Source organism: Lytechinus pictus, chromosome 12, assembly GCF_037042905.1.
Source record: "Lytechinus pictus isolate F3 Inbred chromosome 12, Lp3.0, whole genome shotgun sequence".
In the NCBI taxonomy this organism is placed as follows: Eukaryota; Metazoa; Echinodermata; class Echinoidea; order Temnopleuroida; family Toxopneustidae; genus Lytechinus; species Lytechinus pictus.
Genome location: NC_087256.1, coordinates 4,254,406 through 4,270,110, shown reverse-complemented (window position 1 = coordinate 4,270,110; position 15,705 = coordinate 4,254,406). Strand labels below are relative to the sequence as shown.

The 15,705-nt window shown below is 32.8% G+C and overlaps 1 protein-coding gene across 1 annotated transcript in view; it reads right to left on the bottom strand.

Moving 5' to 3' along the window:
• The window catches only part of LOC129273393 (uncharacterized), a 28,408-nt gene that overhangs the window by 7,899 nt on the left and 4,804 nt on the right, over positions 1-15,705 (bottom strand). The window contains exons 2-3 of the mRNA XM_064107741.1: positions 11,735-11,823; positions 5,373-5,489 (exon numbers count right to left, since the gene is read on the bottom strand). Of these exons, the coding sequence (XP_063963811.1) occupies positions 5,373-5,489; positions 11,735-11,823 (206 nt within the window). The remainder of the gene's footprint in view (positions 1-5,372; positions 5,490-11,734; positions 11,824-15,705) is intronic.

Below are 15,705 nucleotides of genomic sequence, written 5' to 3'. Positions count from 1 at the left end.
CCTTCAGTTTCCCTGTATGTCGCTAGGCTGCGGTGCGCCCAGCGCCGGCCAGCCATGCCAGCAGGCGCTACCGAGGAGCGCTCAGCGAACATGGATTGGCCGTCCCGCGAACGCCACGACAAAAATCATTAAATTATGAAAAGAGAAAGACAGAGATGATGTAAAGTGAGTTTTATTTCATTCTTTTTACAAGTCCACGTTTCAAACATGTCACACATTCATTATATATGCTAAATTTTCGTCAAGTCAATCAAGTTTCTGAGGTCTGATTTCTCTGTGTTCGTGTATAAACCGCACCCCCCATTTTCGAGGTTTTCCCCGACGGAAAAAGGTGCGGTTAATACACCGGAAAATACGGTAGCTTCTGACCACGGTCTCTTTAAATTGGGCGGATGATACACACATGCCAAGAAATTCCAGAAGCGGTCCTCGATACAAATGACCCAAAATAATGTTGCTGAGACAAGATGTCATGGTAAGATCTAGGTAGGATCTACGAATGCCATTCCAAAAGACCTTTGTCGCAACAGATGCATCAATAAATCCCATATCTTTCCTCTCCAAATGAGAATTGGATCCCTATGGATAGGGACTATTTATAGAAATTGTAAACATGAATTCCCCTTGGGCAATTGATATGACTGCTACTGTAGATAGAGGTTACTTTAAATAGGGCATATTTCAAAATAATATGTATATGTAAACATAAATTGTCGATGTTTAATACTCTTAGTACATGTAGTTTCATATGCTCCAATTTTCAATGAATTTGAAATCAATCGAACTTAAATATATTTAAATGGATAAATCCAAAATTAGATTTGATTTTTAATCCAATGCCATCAATATTCTGAAGATCAGTCAATTCATTGGAGGTTCAGTGAACCCCTAAAATAGACTGTCTTGAGCAATCACCTTTATTAAGCATTTCATATCCTGTTGCCCCAAAGTCTGTGATTCAATCTTCTGGAGAGCATTTTCAAGGCCTTCTCCTCATTTTCTTGCAATGAAAACGATCTTCCAAGACAAAAATGAAGTAACCATCGTCATGTCACAAGACTCATTTAATCTTAATATTACGATCTTAAAAGTAAAACTTTAATTAATCCTTCACTACCAATGTAATGAAAACTACGGTAGTATTAGCAGATCTGTAGGACTATCTGGAGTAGATATAAATATACCCTATAGAGGGCCTTCAACTGGTGATCATGACCTGACATTTGAATGAAAAGTTATGTCAGTCTTTGGTAGAGAGTAAAAAATAAATCAAATAATAAAAAAAAAAAAACCTTGAAGAAAAGCCAAATGATCTATTCAAAAGAGATAAATAGACAGTTCTATATCAGGAGTAGATGATGAAACACTGATCACGAAAGCTTCATGACTTGATATCTAATAAAACCAGAGGCTTAATTGTAAATGAAATAAATTCACTTCATGTGTTTTATTAATCATAATTTCATTTTGTTAAAATGACTGAAGCAGATGCTTATTTTTTCACGGCTGAAGCCTGAAATTTTCATTTTTCAACAGATTCTGATCATGCTATGTTATTGTCACTGGAGGGAGGCATACTGCATAAAATTCAACCCAATATATGAATTATTCTAGCACACATTAGTTTCCTTTCTGTGGTCAAGAGGATTTTTGCAGAAATCAAATGTATGGTACATTCACGCTATGCAATTTTATAAACAATTTCTTTCAGAAAAATGGCCCGAAAATGTCTAGGATACAAAATATTTCACTTAAAAATCAGATTCTTATGAACCTTCATAAAAATATCCACTCATCACATAGAAGACACCATACTGTCACTCAATACCAGTGAAGGATACCATACAGGCACTTCTCCATCATGTAGAGGTCAAATTTAGTCAACAATTTATGTTTCTTCTTTCACATCACAATTAAACCCATGGACAGTAGGCGCCAAGTCGCCAACCCCCTTTGTAGAGCACGTCTCAGGCCGTAATTCATTTTGAGAGGACAATCTACACCTCCGAGCTCTCGTTCCCTCTCCTCCCACCATTAATATTCTCCCACATTCTCATCCGCCGGTATCTTGATAGAGGATGCTAAAAGCCCCATCATCGGTGCGTAGGATGGTAAGAATGCTGAAGGAATAGCATATAGAGGATGAATTAAAGGGATGGACGATGGGTAGAATCAACCCAATTCACGGTGGTCAATATACATGGGGTGCAATGTAATGAAATATGGATACTCATTTAAGTATTGTATTTCATAAGAAAACAAAGCAAATTAGTGAAACTACATGAATAAATTCTGTTGAATTAATTTCCCTATTGCAAGGTGAAATTACACGGGACTACAGAGAGCATGCCTATGCAGCCTATCATAAAATTTATTTGCTTCATTTCCTCAATGTAAGTTTGAATGTAGAACTTTAAAACATTTCAATTTATATTTCAATTTAGAATGAGATTTCAAACTAATAAGTTAGGAATACAGCGATATACAGGGAAATGACAGAATATTGCAAATAAATTGCAAATAAATTCTAAATAAAGAATGAGTTATAAAGATTCTATAAATGGCAATCAAAGCTCAGAAGCCTACTCAGATGGAGGGAGGTAAAATGGATAAACTTAAGTCTATTCTGAAAGGCACAAAAGTGAGAAAGAATAAAGACATTTATAATGAGAAAGTAAATGTAATGCAGCTACAATTATGACTCTAGAAGTGCAAATACATACACACGCAATTTCTTGAATGAAACTGCAATTCTTTAAACAGTATGATGAATTTATAATGCAGTTTATTGACAAAAAATTTGAAGATAACTTGATCATTGGTTGCATATGAGAAATTGCCAGTTGAATGAGTTTTCAGTTTTAGGGAGTACTGAAAGAAATCTTTATATTTTTCTAGTAATTGCGTTTTTCTAGTATTATTTTAATTTCATGTGTGAAGCATGGTATTAAAACTACTACATGTAATTGATTTCAAATAAAGTGGGAACATGAGAATTGGGAGGGATGACAGAGAAAGACAAATGGAGAGCATGAGACAGAGGGGAAAGGAGGAAATTTAAAATGGTACATGGGAAGACAGACACACAAAGAGAGAAAGAGAGCTAATGGAAGACAGAGATCTATAGACAAATAAAGTGAAACAGTAAGGGATAATGAAAATGAAAGATGGGATCTTTTCTAAAACACAATGAAAAGGAAAGGATAAAAAACACATGAATAAAAGAATTTGGAAACATGTCAAAAACACAACCACTTTCAGTTAAATGCATCATCCATACAGCCAGGTATAGAGCGAGTGATTTAAACAATTTGGAGAATGGAATAGACTTCTAAATGGGTTTACTAGCCGGAAAGCTTCCACCGCCTGACAAAATCACTTCCTGTCATCAATGAAGCATGTATGGTCACAGTCAAGTCCCTTCATATCAGACTATCATTCAGTGCTAATTGGGATGTAATGATCACTTTAATACACAGGCACTTGACTTCCGCAGATGATCGATACATCAATGGAAAATTTAGGATGTATTGTTTGCATGTAGGTGCATGAAGTTCTTATTGGTTATTTCCATGCCAATTTGAACTTTTTTGATGAAACATTAAATAACCACATTCTTTTAGTTAGATTTATGAGGGTTAATCCAATTCATTACATTACAAACAGAGTTATACTGCTCAGTGGTCATATAGAGAAATAAAACTTTGTGATAAAAACTTTTGTCATATATCCAATGACTCAATGTGGCAAAAGGAAATTCCCATATGGCATGAGATGAAGTATCTTTTCCACTCCAGCTGTAATCAGGTGTTGTTCATGTGTACATACATACATACAATGTGTTTGTAATTGTATGCTGCCTTACAAGAAATCATTCAGTGTTCTAAAAAATCAAAATCTTTAATGGACTTCAAATATCCTGCAGAAATAATTATGTGGTATAGAATTTAATTCATCTTACTGATTAGATTTCAATAAATAGAAAAATTGGACATTGCTAGTTTGTAATCCCAGGATTTATTAAATACAATTTGATGAAATTATATAAAATACGAGGAAATTGGTCACATTTCATCTAAATTTACTGCATTGGGAAAAAATTTCACCAGTTCTTTTCTATTCCATTTTCACAAAAATAATTTAATATTACTGCATTATACCCCTAAGCCCTGGACACTGATGAAAAGTACAAAAGCTGGTGTAATCCCATTTTAATCACAAATTTTCAATCAATTTTGCAGAAATAATGAAGAGATTATAGGTGCAATGCACTATTTATTTTTGTTCTACTTGCTCTTTACTGACTTAAATATAGCTTCAAACCAGCTAATAAAATCTTGATATCAAATGAGACAGAGTGATGAAGAGTGTACACCTTATGCTACAGCCATAACTATTAATTTTGAAAATTCTGAACACATTTAAATAGAAGTAGAAATTGCAAAAAGAAAAACTCTGGGAAGGAATACAATAAAAAAACAACCAATAAAACCAAAAATTTGAATTTTAGATAAAGCAATAATCAAGTAAAAAAAAAACGAAAAAAAAAAAATGAATAAGAAATTAGATTTAAAAAAATAATGAATAAAAAATTATATTAAAAAAAAGTAATTTAGATTGATCAATCAATCCTTATGCGGGCCACCTCTTCTTCTGCAATCTTTATTCTACTGATAATTTCTATTTCTGGGGAAAAAAACATGACTCCTTTAAAGGAGAATGAAACCCTTAAAACCAGCTGAATCCATATCAAAGAGAAAAATCAAAGAAACATATTGTTGAAAGTTTGAGGAAGATTGAATGGATAATAAGAAAGTTATGAGCATTTGAATGTCGAGATCAGTAATGCCATGTAGATCCTCCCATTGGCAATGCGACCAATATCTGTGATGTCACACACGTACAACTCCCTCATTACTTTAGTACTTATTTCACTTATATTCTCACTTTTATAGAGTCTATCACAAGGTGAGGTGTTCTCTTTATGACAGGACAAGTACAGAGGTTTCACAACATTATATCATTGATGAATCGTTTGTCAAATGATTAGAATGAGCAAAAAGAGATGTTTTGGGGTATATTTTCAGTGTCCAAAAGGGGAGAGTTGTTCATCTGTGACATCATAGATCTTGGTCGCATTGCCAATGGGAGGATCTCCATAGCATTAGTGATCTCGACATTCAAATGCTCATAACTCTTCTATTGCTAGTCCTATTTTACTCAAACTTTTGTTGATCTTATTCTTTGATTTTTCTGCTTTCACAAAAGCTAACTTGCTCCAAGAGTTTCATTCTCCTTTAAACAATGATGTACAATTACTTTCAGATAAATTTTATTGCTAATAATTCAAAGGCCAACATTCTGGAATTTACCTTGACAGTTGTTAACCAGTTGGGTTGCTCCGCCTCCCATGTGTCTACTTTCAACCAATCAGAATTCTCGACAGCCATTTTACACATTTCAATACGATGCTTGCTTGATATTAGGCCCTGCACATGTATAAAAAAGTCAAAAATAAAAATATATATTATGATGCATGCTACATGTACATGTATCAGCTCATTAAATTCTGCCAAATAATTGGCTCAGAGCAAATTTGTTGCAAAATTCCTGATTGTTCAAAATATTTCATAAAATCAACACAACTATCAGGAACAAACAAGTACATGTACAGGTGAGGTACATACTTGTATGAAATAAGAATGAATCTTGGAATTATTACAATGTAACATGTAGGCCTACAGTACAAGCAAAATATGTAGTTTGAAAAGTAACATTAATTTTAGTTTTCATTTTCTTGACAAAATCCTGAGATTATATGAAATAACACAACGGCATCACAATACAAGATAACACAAACATCACATGATACTTTTTTTCAAATGTACATGTGTGTTAAAAAATCAAAGTTCAAGCCAAAATCAAGAGCTACACTTTCACTTTCATAATTTACTATTGACCAAACATTTTTATTAGAATCAAATTGGAGGTTTCATTCTGCGGTAATGTTGGGATTAAAAAATCATTCAACTGATCAAGTGTCATTGACTCATTGCCCATGAATTTTGAATGTATACCCAAATGAAACAAAGGCAACAAATTATGACATATTGAGGTCTGCCTTTTTGTATTTGAAGCAAAAATTTTAAATAATCATAAACAATCTTTATCCTCATGCCAATAAAGTTTCTTAGGTACCCTAAAAGAATATTGCTCACTATAATAAAGTTTGCTACAGTATACAGCGCGTCCCCTAAAAAAGTCCCTCTGATATAGGACTGAATTAATTCTAATATGTGGTAGTATTCTCAAATAAATGTTCATGAGTAGAAAGTTCATTTCATGATCTAACTTCTATGAAAATTTCATTGGTCGTGCTTCAGCAGTTTTGAATACACACTGTTACGTAACAGTGGTGCATTTTAGCCCATTCCAAGTTTGCAGCATTGATGCATATCTGCATTGTCTATGGCATGTTAACCCCCATTCTTACATCCAGGATCTGAGCAGGGACATTTCCCTTATCAAATCTAGGCTCATCAAACTAGGGCATGTTCAGAGGACAAGAAGCCTTAAAAAATTAAGTTTGTTTGATGATTGATAAGGGAATCAGTGCACCAACGTGAAAGAAAATGTGAATGATGGATGAGTAAAATAAGCTGAAAAATAAAGGGGAATCCACAAGTTAATCACCCTTGGCGAAAAAGGAACTTTACCAGAGAAAAATTTGACTTTTTTACTTTAAAAAGTTACATTGAATTAACTTGACCACAGTAGCTTATTAACTAAAAAAAAGTAATAAAAACAAAAATGCAGTATTAGGCATGAAACAAACATTACCGATTGTCTTATCATTGTGCATCTCCTGTTATCAAACATGAAATGAACTGCCAAATATTGTTTTTGCCCCTCTGAACTGCTCAAGGTTGTGATTTGATGAGCCTGATCAGTTCATGGAGATTTCCCTGGTCAGATCAGGGAATTCCTTGGTCAGAATGGTCAAAGGGAGTTGATAATGCTAGAAAGTGCAGAACACACAGTAGTGCTGCATGCATGCAAACTTGGAATGGGCTGAAAAGCACCACTGTTACACAATAGACTGTGTATTCAAAACCACTGAAGCGAGACCAATGAAATTTTTATAGAAGTTAGAACATGAGATGAGCTTCCTAGTTCCATAACTTTCATTGAGAATAATATTTATTTTTTAAAGTAATTTAGCCGCATATAAGAGGGACATTTTTTGGGGACGCGCTATATTTTATGTTTCACTCTGTCACTCAACCATATAAATGTCTAAACTTTCATAATCATAAAAGTAAATTGTTGTGTGAATCAAGACCTGATGGAGGTTATTTAAAATTTTAAGGTTTTTATTTCTTACACAAGTATAGATTAATAGATATTTTCGTACTGCATACCAAAGCCAGCTATCTTATGTACACTTGATGTGGCAAAAATAGTTTTGTCAGGTTCAAAGATTAACAGATAAACGTGCAAAAAAGTTTTTAAAAAAATAAATAAAAATTTCTCGAATACTATTTAACTATACAGAGTAAATCAAAGATATTTTCTTCAATAAACCTAATGTTTTTTTTACTTGTTTACCAAAGCATTTCCCCAAAGCACAATGACACACATATGTACTTTAGGTTGAATACTATACATCATGAAAATCTGATCCGTTTCAAATATGTGATCCTATGACAAACACAAAAATTGACTAAAGAATATACAAGTACAAAATCTAAAGACCAGCTACATGTACATGTAAAAAAATATATAATAATGTACAATACTACAAATAAATACTCCAGCATGTTGCCATATTATTTTCTGTCATGTTGCATATAGTATGAAGATATATAATTTCACCAAGATTAACACATTTTGAACCAAGCTACATTACTGTATGTATGTCAGCTTAATGAACCTATCGCCTCCTAAGCGTTACTTTGGGGACCAAAAGGGTCTGAGGAAACAAACAACCTTGAGCAAGACTTGTATTACAGGTATCTGTGAGAACTAAACAAGAGCCATACTATTGACAAACTGGAATCACTGGTGTTTTATAATACTTTAATGCAGTAAATATGCCTTAAAATCTCTGAAAGGTATCCAGTATAAAGTGTTTATAAATGTAGATGGATACTCAACTTTGTACAGCTGAAGTATCCCTACACTAACTGCCAGATCTATAGCATTTTTTTGCACATTTACAATACAGGTAACTTTAAAAAGTAATTAAAATTTTTATAATTTAAACAGATCTCCACATGTAACCTTTGATGCATACAAGTTTTAGTTTGCAAGAAGAAAACTGCTTATAAAAATATTTATTAAAGAGAATTTCAACATTTGCCTGTGAAGGGGTGATAAGAACATGGATCAGTTCTTTCAATAACCCCAAAATTAGTGGGCTTAATAGTACAAATCAACATTGATGAAAGAGATAAGGGAGTATCAATGGGGACTCAATCTACATACTAATTACCTACACTAATAGGTACTTGACATTTAAAGACGCACCCATAATGAATATTAACGTCAAACTACTTTAGCTTCAAACTTCTTTCATATCTTCATTAGATAGCTAGGACAATGAACCCATTTCAAAATCAATCACATGATGCCTGAATCCAAGATGAATAATGACAGCAGCTGTTTTATTACTATTTTACTAAAGGGATTTTACTTGATCTTGTGAAAATGTTCATTCAATATTTGAAGTTCCTGCCAGTGTCAATGTTCATAGATCTAATGATAGCAAAGTTTGGATGCCAAAATCTTCATGTACATGTAATGTAACTGATCAAGAAAGATTGGGACAAAATGAATATATTTTCTGTATCAAAATAGATTACAATGGCACATTTCAGATACATGTAAATTAAAACAGTGATGAATTTAAAAAACAAAACTAATACATACAAAAGGACACTGAAAAGAGAAAATATAGATCACTTTATTTTCAAACCATTGACAAGGACTGGTCTGAATACCATTATGGTTATAATTAAATAGGGAAAGGAAAAGAAATTAAATGAACATTTTCAATTCAGTATTCAAACATATAAAGAATTTTTTTGCACTAACAACAAGAGATTATACTCAGGTTTCATTGCCTGAAATGCTTTGCACTGCTTAAAAAGAACACTTAAGGTCAGGACGTTCCACAGTTATGTTTGTGCGCATTATGATCTGCGCATAGTTTACACTCTGCGCGCTGACGTCACAATGGATGAACAGGTGATTAATTAGCTGCGGGTATGAGCTGATTTTTCTCATCTTCTGCACTTTACCTGCAGATCCGATGTGTTATTTCATGAAGCTAAAAAGTGGAATTATTCCATGGACGATTAAAAAAAAATTCTCTACAATTTCAAAATACTTTACTCTGCAGTGCTGCCAAGAATCACGAATATTACCCCGAGTTTGAATAAATGGTAGAGTGGTTTTGATTTTTTCTTCACATAGATACAAAGTATTCGGCGCATTTTTGGTGTTTTAAAAAGCACATTTGCTCTAATAACAAGTGGAATGCCTCTGGCCGTCTCACCTGCATCACGCGATTCAATATAGCAGCAGTGCTGATTTTGAAAACTACTATAACTCGCACAAGATGTTCAGTGATACTTGGTTACTCTTATTTCCACGTTTTATGAACTAGACCAATACACTTATAGAGATATGATGGCAATTCAACAAATACCCCCAACGTGGCCAAAGTTCTTTGACCTTACATGACCTTTGACCTTGATCATGTGACCTGAAACTCGCACAGGATGTTCAGTGATACTTGATTACTATTATGTCCAAGTTTTATGAACTAGACCAACACACTTTCAAATTTATGGCTGTAATTCAACAAATACCCCAATTTGGCCAAAGTTCATTGACCCTAAATGACCTTTGACCTTGATCATGTGACCTGAAACTTGCACAGGATGTTCAGTAATACTTGATTACTATTATGTCCAAGTTTCATGAATCAGATCCATAAACTTTCAAAGTTATGATGGTAATTCAACAGATACCCCCAATTCGGCCAAAGTTCATTGACCCTAAATGACCTTTGACCTTGGTCATGTGATGTGAAACTCATGCAGGATGTTAAGTGATACTTGATTAACCTTATGCCGCCGCCGCCGCCGTCGCCGTCGGAAAAGCGGCGCCTATAGTCTCACTCTGCTATGCAGGTGAGACAAAAATGCTGATAGTTTAAAAACAAGCACATGAACCTCTATTTTTTAATGTTTGTACCTCTTAGGTATACCTTCCTTTACAATTCTGCAATTTTTGGTGAAAATGACATGGATTTTGAATAAAGTGCAGCATTTATTGTACATTTGTAGTTTGTTACTGAAATTTCACATTTTTTAGATTGGGATTTTGTTATCTTTTACGCCATTTTTAAGAACTGGCAGTGCTGTTAAACTTAAAATTGCAAACAAATAGCACTATAAATAGATTCTCCATTCTAACGATACAATTATTAACTCTCTTGCGAAATTTGATGACTTTTTCATGTATTTTGACTGAGTAATAAAGGTTTAAACTCATTGTAGTAATCTTGGGCGGTCTAAAAATGCCAAATTCTTTTGAATGCGCAATTTTTAAGAACATCAATTTAGGTGAACTTTGAAGCTCTATAGCAAAAAATCAAGCACATGGACCTATGTTAATTTTTGCATATTTTGAATATTAAGGTTCTAAAGTATCTATGTGCAAAGTTTGGTGAAAATGACATGGATTTCACTTTAACTGTGGAACGTCCTTAAAAAAATTTTTTTTGGGTTATTTATTTGGGGGCAAGACAGTATTGTCCTACATATATGCAAGTTCATAGTTGTGAACTAAGAGAAAGCATCTATTAAGTCTACCCTTTGTTTGTGACTGAATGAAATTATGCAAGGTTGATTTTATACAAATTACAATGTCAACCAAATAAACTTTACTCACTGCAGAAAACATACACAAGACATCCATGTACATGTACATGTACATATTTCAGCTGTTGGTTTTATACATACATGTATAACTGTGAGGTTAATAACCCTTTCCACAAGAGGTGATACCTTTCTACCAAGTCGTGAAAAAGGTACTAAAAGCAACACTTACAGTACACACTTGGTAGCATTTTACGTCCCCAAGGCATGTGACCATAAAACATAATGATGGTTTACAGAGTGCCGACCGCCGACACAAGTTGACGTCATTTCATATTCAGAAGTACAACCTTTTCTCAGGGACTTAAACTCAATGTTGAGAGTTGAAGATATATTCTCTTGTTGAGAATTAAAGCTATACTCAAAAAGTGGGCAATAGATTGAAGAAAAAGTCTTGCTTATCAACTTTAATTTGAGAGTCATATCGATTAGAAGTATTTCCAGTTAAGTTCATTTTGTGAAATACTTGTAATTCAATCTAGACTGAAAACAGAGTATGATTAAATCCTGATATTTGTTTTTTTGCTAAATTACATGTATATATACTAAATTTTAACCAGAATCATTTTTGCATATGAACGTACAACACAAAATTGTTTTTGAATTAATCTGGTGTAAACAAGTGGTGGATCCAGGATTTTGAAATATAGGGGGTGCAGATACTAGGGAGGGGGGGGGGCATGTGAAGTGAACCTTCATCCCTACCTTGATCCACCAGTGTGTAAACCACATCTGGAATATATATTAAAAACAGAATGAAATCAAGCAGATAATTTTAATCTCACCTGTTTTTTGTATCCATCATTAACTGGAGATAAAATGCCACCAATGACCTGAAATTTCCCTGTATGATGCAAATAATCTCTGGCTATCTCTGCAAATGCAAAACAATAAAGAATAATGAATACAGACATTATTTCCCAACTTACATATTTCATTCATATATTTTCTCCTTTCAGTAGAAAAAAAAATGACCTTTGGGTATTACGAGTATTAGAAAATACTGTACATGTACACTCTAAATTACAGAGATGTGAAATACAGTGTACATTGGCTGTCAAGTTCCTGATTTATATTGAAGATGTTTAAATCTCAGATCATTTAAAGTTTTGCTTTGGATATACATGTTGTGCTCTGCTGATAATTATAAAACCACAGCTGGTCTGGATTTCTGTTAAATCTTTGCAATTTAAAGTTTAGACTTTATCAAAATAGAAGCCTCATAAAAGTCATAATAATCTTTATGAGTATGATCAAATGCAACTCTTCTATATTTGCATTCCATTCATATTGTAAACTGACATTGTGACGATAATAATGATATCTAGAGTGAAAGTTGTATTTTTCCCTCTACTTTTTTGCTGTTCTCTATTGTCCTCTGATTAGAAACCAAGACCTTAGCTAGCCTATGTAAACCCTATTTACTTGATGATTTTTCCATACGCCTCTCAAGCTTTGAAAGTATTCATCATCTGAAGTCATTAGTGAGGAGATGAATATATCAAAATGAAAGGACATGCATACAGAATTATTACAAACTAAGTGAAATGTATTCCTAATTTCTCATTCCCATATACAGGGATTGCTCTGTTTCTATATCCAACAGATTTATAACAATCAGAGCGAACAATAAATAATGCGGATGGAATAAAAAAATAAACAAAATCAATTCAACATGATCTTTCAGAGAAGAGATTTCTATTGTAAAGTACATTTATGATTTGTAAAATTACACTCAAAGATTCATTCCATTTGTGACATCACATTGATGTTAATAAGCACTTAGTAAAAATTGAAAATACATTCACACAAAATTTATTCAATTTTTATTTTTGAGTTGTTAATAAAAAATATTCTACAGATTATTTTCAACAGAAAATATTTTGATAAATTTTATATTTTAATAGAATAAACCCCCCCCCCAAAAAAAAAGAGAAGAAAAAAAATACAAAACAAATGAAAACAAATTTAATAGAGAAGATAAAAACAACAAACAAATGATAATAGAAATAAACAATTCATTTTTCACAACTATAATACATGTAGAATTATAAATTGCTATTTTGGTTCTGAAACATCCACCTAGTTTACCCACTATATAAATTCAAATATTTTTATCCATGTCGCAATATCACTGGCTATTCTTCTACTATTTTGTCAATATAGAGTATCTGAAGATGTCACAATTATTATCAATAATACCATTAATAAACCCTAGCAAATAAAAAAAAACATACCAAGTGCATCACATATATATTTAAAGCTGTATTCTTTTGGGGGGTGCCAGCTTTGAAGTCTGTAACATAGACTACAGTGTAATTTACCCAGCAGAGATGGAAGATTGCTAATCATAACGGCCAAAATGATAAACATTTTGCCAGTGGGGCACAATGATGTTGATTTTCGCAGACTCTCAGGTCACGTCACAGCACTATATGACGTCACTTACAAACTGTCCCACATGATGTAAGTTTATGTGGTTTCATAGAGAAGACTGACCTGCATTCTTACAACAGCTATTCTAGAGAAAGTCTAAGCTTCATGTAGATATATTTTAGAGAGACAATTGATCAAATCCTAACATCCAATTATTCTAAAAGAAATCTTTGACAAGAATATGATTTGTAATCACTATTTAAAGGAGAAGTTAACCCTGGCTAAAAATTCATTGTAAAAATGGCAGAAAAGGAACCGTAATAAAAACATTTGAGGGAAAATCCATCAAAGAATAAAGAAGTTATTAGAATTTTATCTTTTTTTATTTGTGATGTCATATGCGAGCAGCTTCCTCAAATATTGTATGGTAAAAAATCATTAAATGTCATTTTCTCAGAAAATTGAGAGTAGTTTTTATTGTGCCTTCAGTATATCAATAGAACAATGAAACAATCATTTACACCTCCTCAGAAAAGAATAAAAACATGAGTCAACACAAACTATTAAAAATTTGAAATTTCTGGATTTTATATTATGGGACAGCTGCTCGTACCTGGCATCACAAATCAAAAACTTTAAATTCTAATAACTTTCTTAATCTTTGATCGATTCTCCTCAAACCTTCACTGATATTTTTTTGGTGATATTTTTACAATGAACTTTTCATCAGGGTGAACTTAAGTGATTACAATAGTATTACACTTGAGGAATTCATGGCTATTATGCGAAAGTTGCCCCGAGTTTCAACTTGCCATTTAGAGATTAACATTGATTTTTACTTTTTAGTTATCTTTTTATTATACATATTACAGTCATCAATGACTTTTTGAATTGAATAGAAATGAATTTCTTGAGCAATCTCTTTCAAAACTTCATCTAATGTCTTTTTTTTTTCTTGGGATGAGTTAACCTGCTTGTTGGACATCAATAACATTGTGCCAACCTTTCTTTTAAGAGAGAATTAATTGATTGGTTCTCAGAGTTTAATGCCTTTCAACCTCAAAAAGGCTGATTGCTTCTGCAACCTTTGCTGTCATGTTTACTTGAATTTTGCTGGGCTTTATCATGCCATGTCTAAACAGATATTTACTGAGGATTTCCAGTAGTTTATCTGGTATCAGGTAAGGTACAGTAAGTCAACGATAATTCCTGGTCATGTTTCCTACAGGAAATGATGAAATCTGTTATCAGATTTAAAGAGGAAATCCTATTCACTCCTTTTCCTGACCACTGCATCATGTCTAAAAAAAAAATCTTGAACGATTCAGGCAATGGCTCCCTAGATTTAATATTCATTACTAAATATTATCTCCAATAATCTTTCCAAGGTAATTATTATTTATGTGACTATCGTTAAAAACATAATACTGAACAAGTACTAGATGTAGACTTATGCCTAAAGCAATTAACAGGATATCTCACCTTGAAAGAATTTGCAATTTATTAGGTGAAATAACATTTGACTTGTTGGCATCCCAGAACCAGAAACTTCTTGAACTGTATCAGGCAATCTGAAAATATTCTTACAATGTAGTATAATTTTTAACATCAGAACCAAAGTAAAACACACTCGTTTTTATGGCATGAAGAAAGAGGGTAAAGCCTCATCATATACTTATAAAATTCCTATCATGAATATAGAGATAAATTGGCAATAGACATGTAAAATTTGCTGTACGGCCAGTAACTTTTCAGAAATAAGCAGCTCTACTGGTCCGACTTGACCAGTTAAATATATATCAAACTAAAGGATATTTTCTTTTATAAAATTGGTTCTTACATCTCAAAAAATGGCTCTCATGAATTATATTGTGTGTGTTCTGTTTTTTTTTTTTTTTTTAGGGAGGGGGGGGTAACAATAAGCAATAAAAGAGAGCAAAATAAACTCAAGTCTTTCAGTAAAAATTTGAAAATCTGGCTATCTACTCGTCTGACATGACCAGGTCGGACCAGTAGGAAAAAATGGTTAGTATGGAGCCCTGATGTACATGTATATGAAGGTTTTAAGGGCAAAAGTTTCTACATAAATGATGATCTAACAAAAGATGATCTATCAGAGAAAATGAAATGGTTGAACTCTGTCCAGAATCTCTATCAGTAACACATTTACTAATAGGCCCCGTTATGGTGAAATATGAAATGGAATATACACAAAACTGTCCTAATCACTCAGAAAATTTAAAGCTTTATGAATAAAATATGCTTCTTTTTAATTTTTTACCATGATCAACTCTCATTGCTTTCTAATTTATCACCAAAAATAACATTTCTAAAGAATTTTTGAATTGTCAAAATCAAGAAAAAATTATTTTGCATTGGT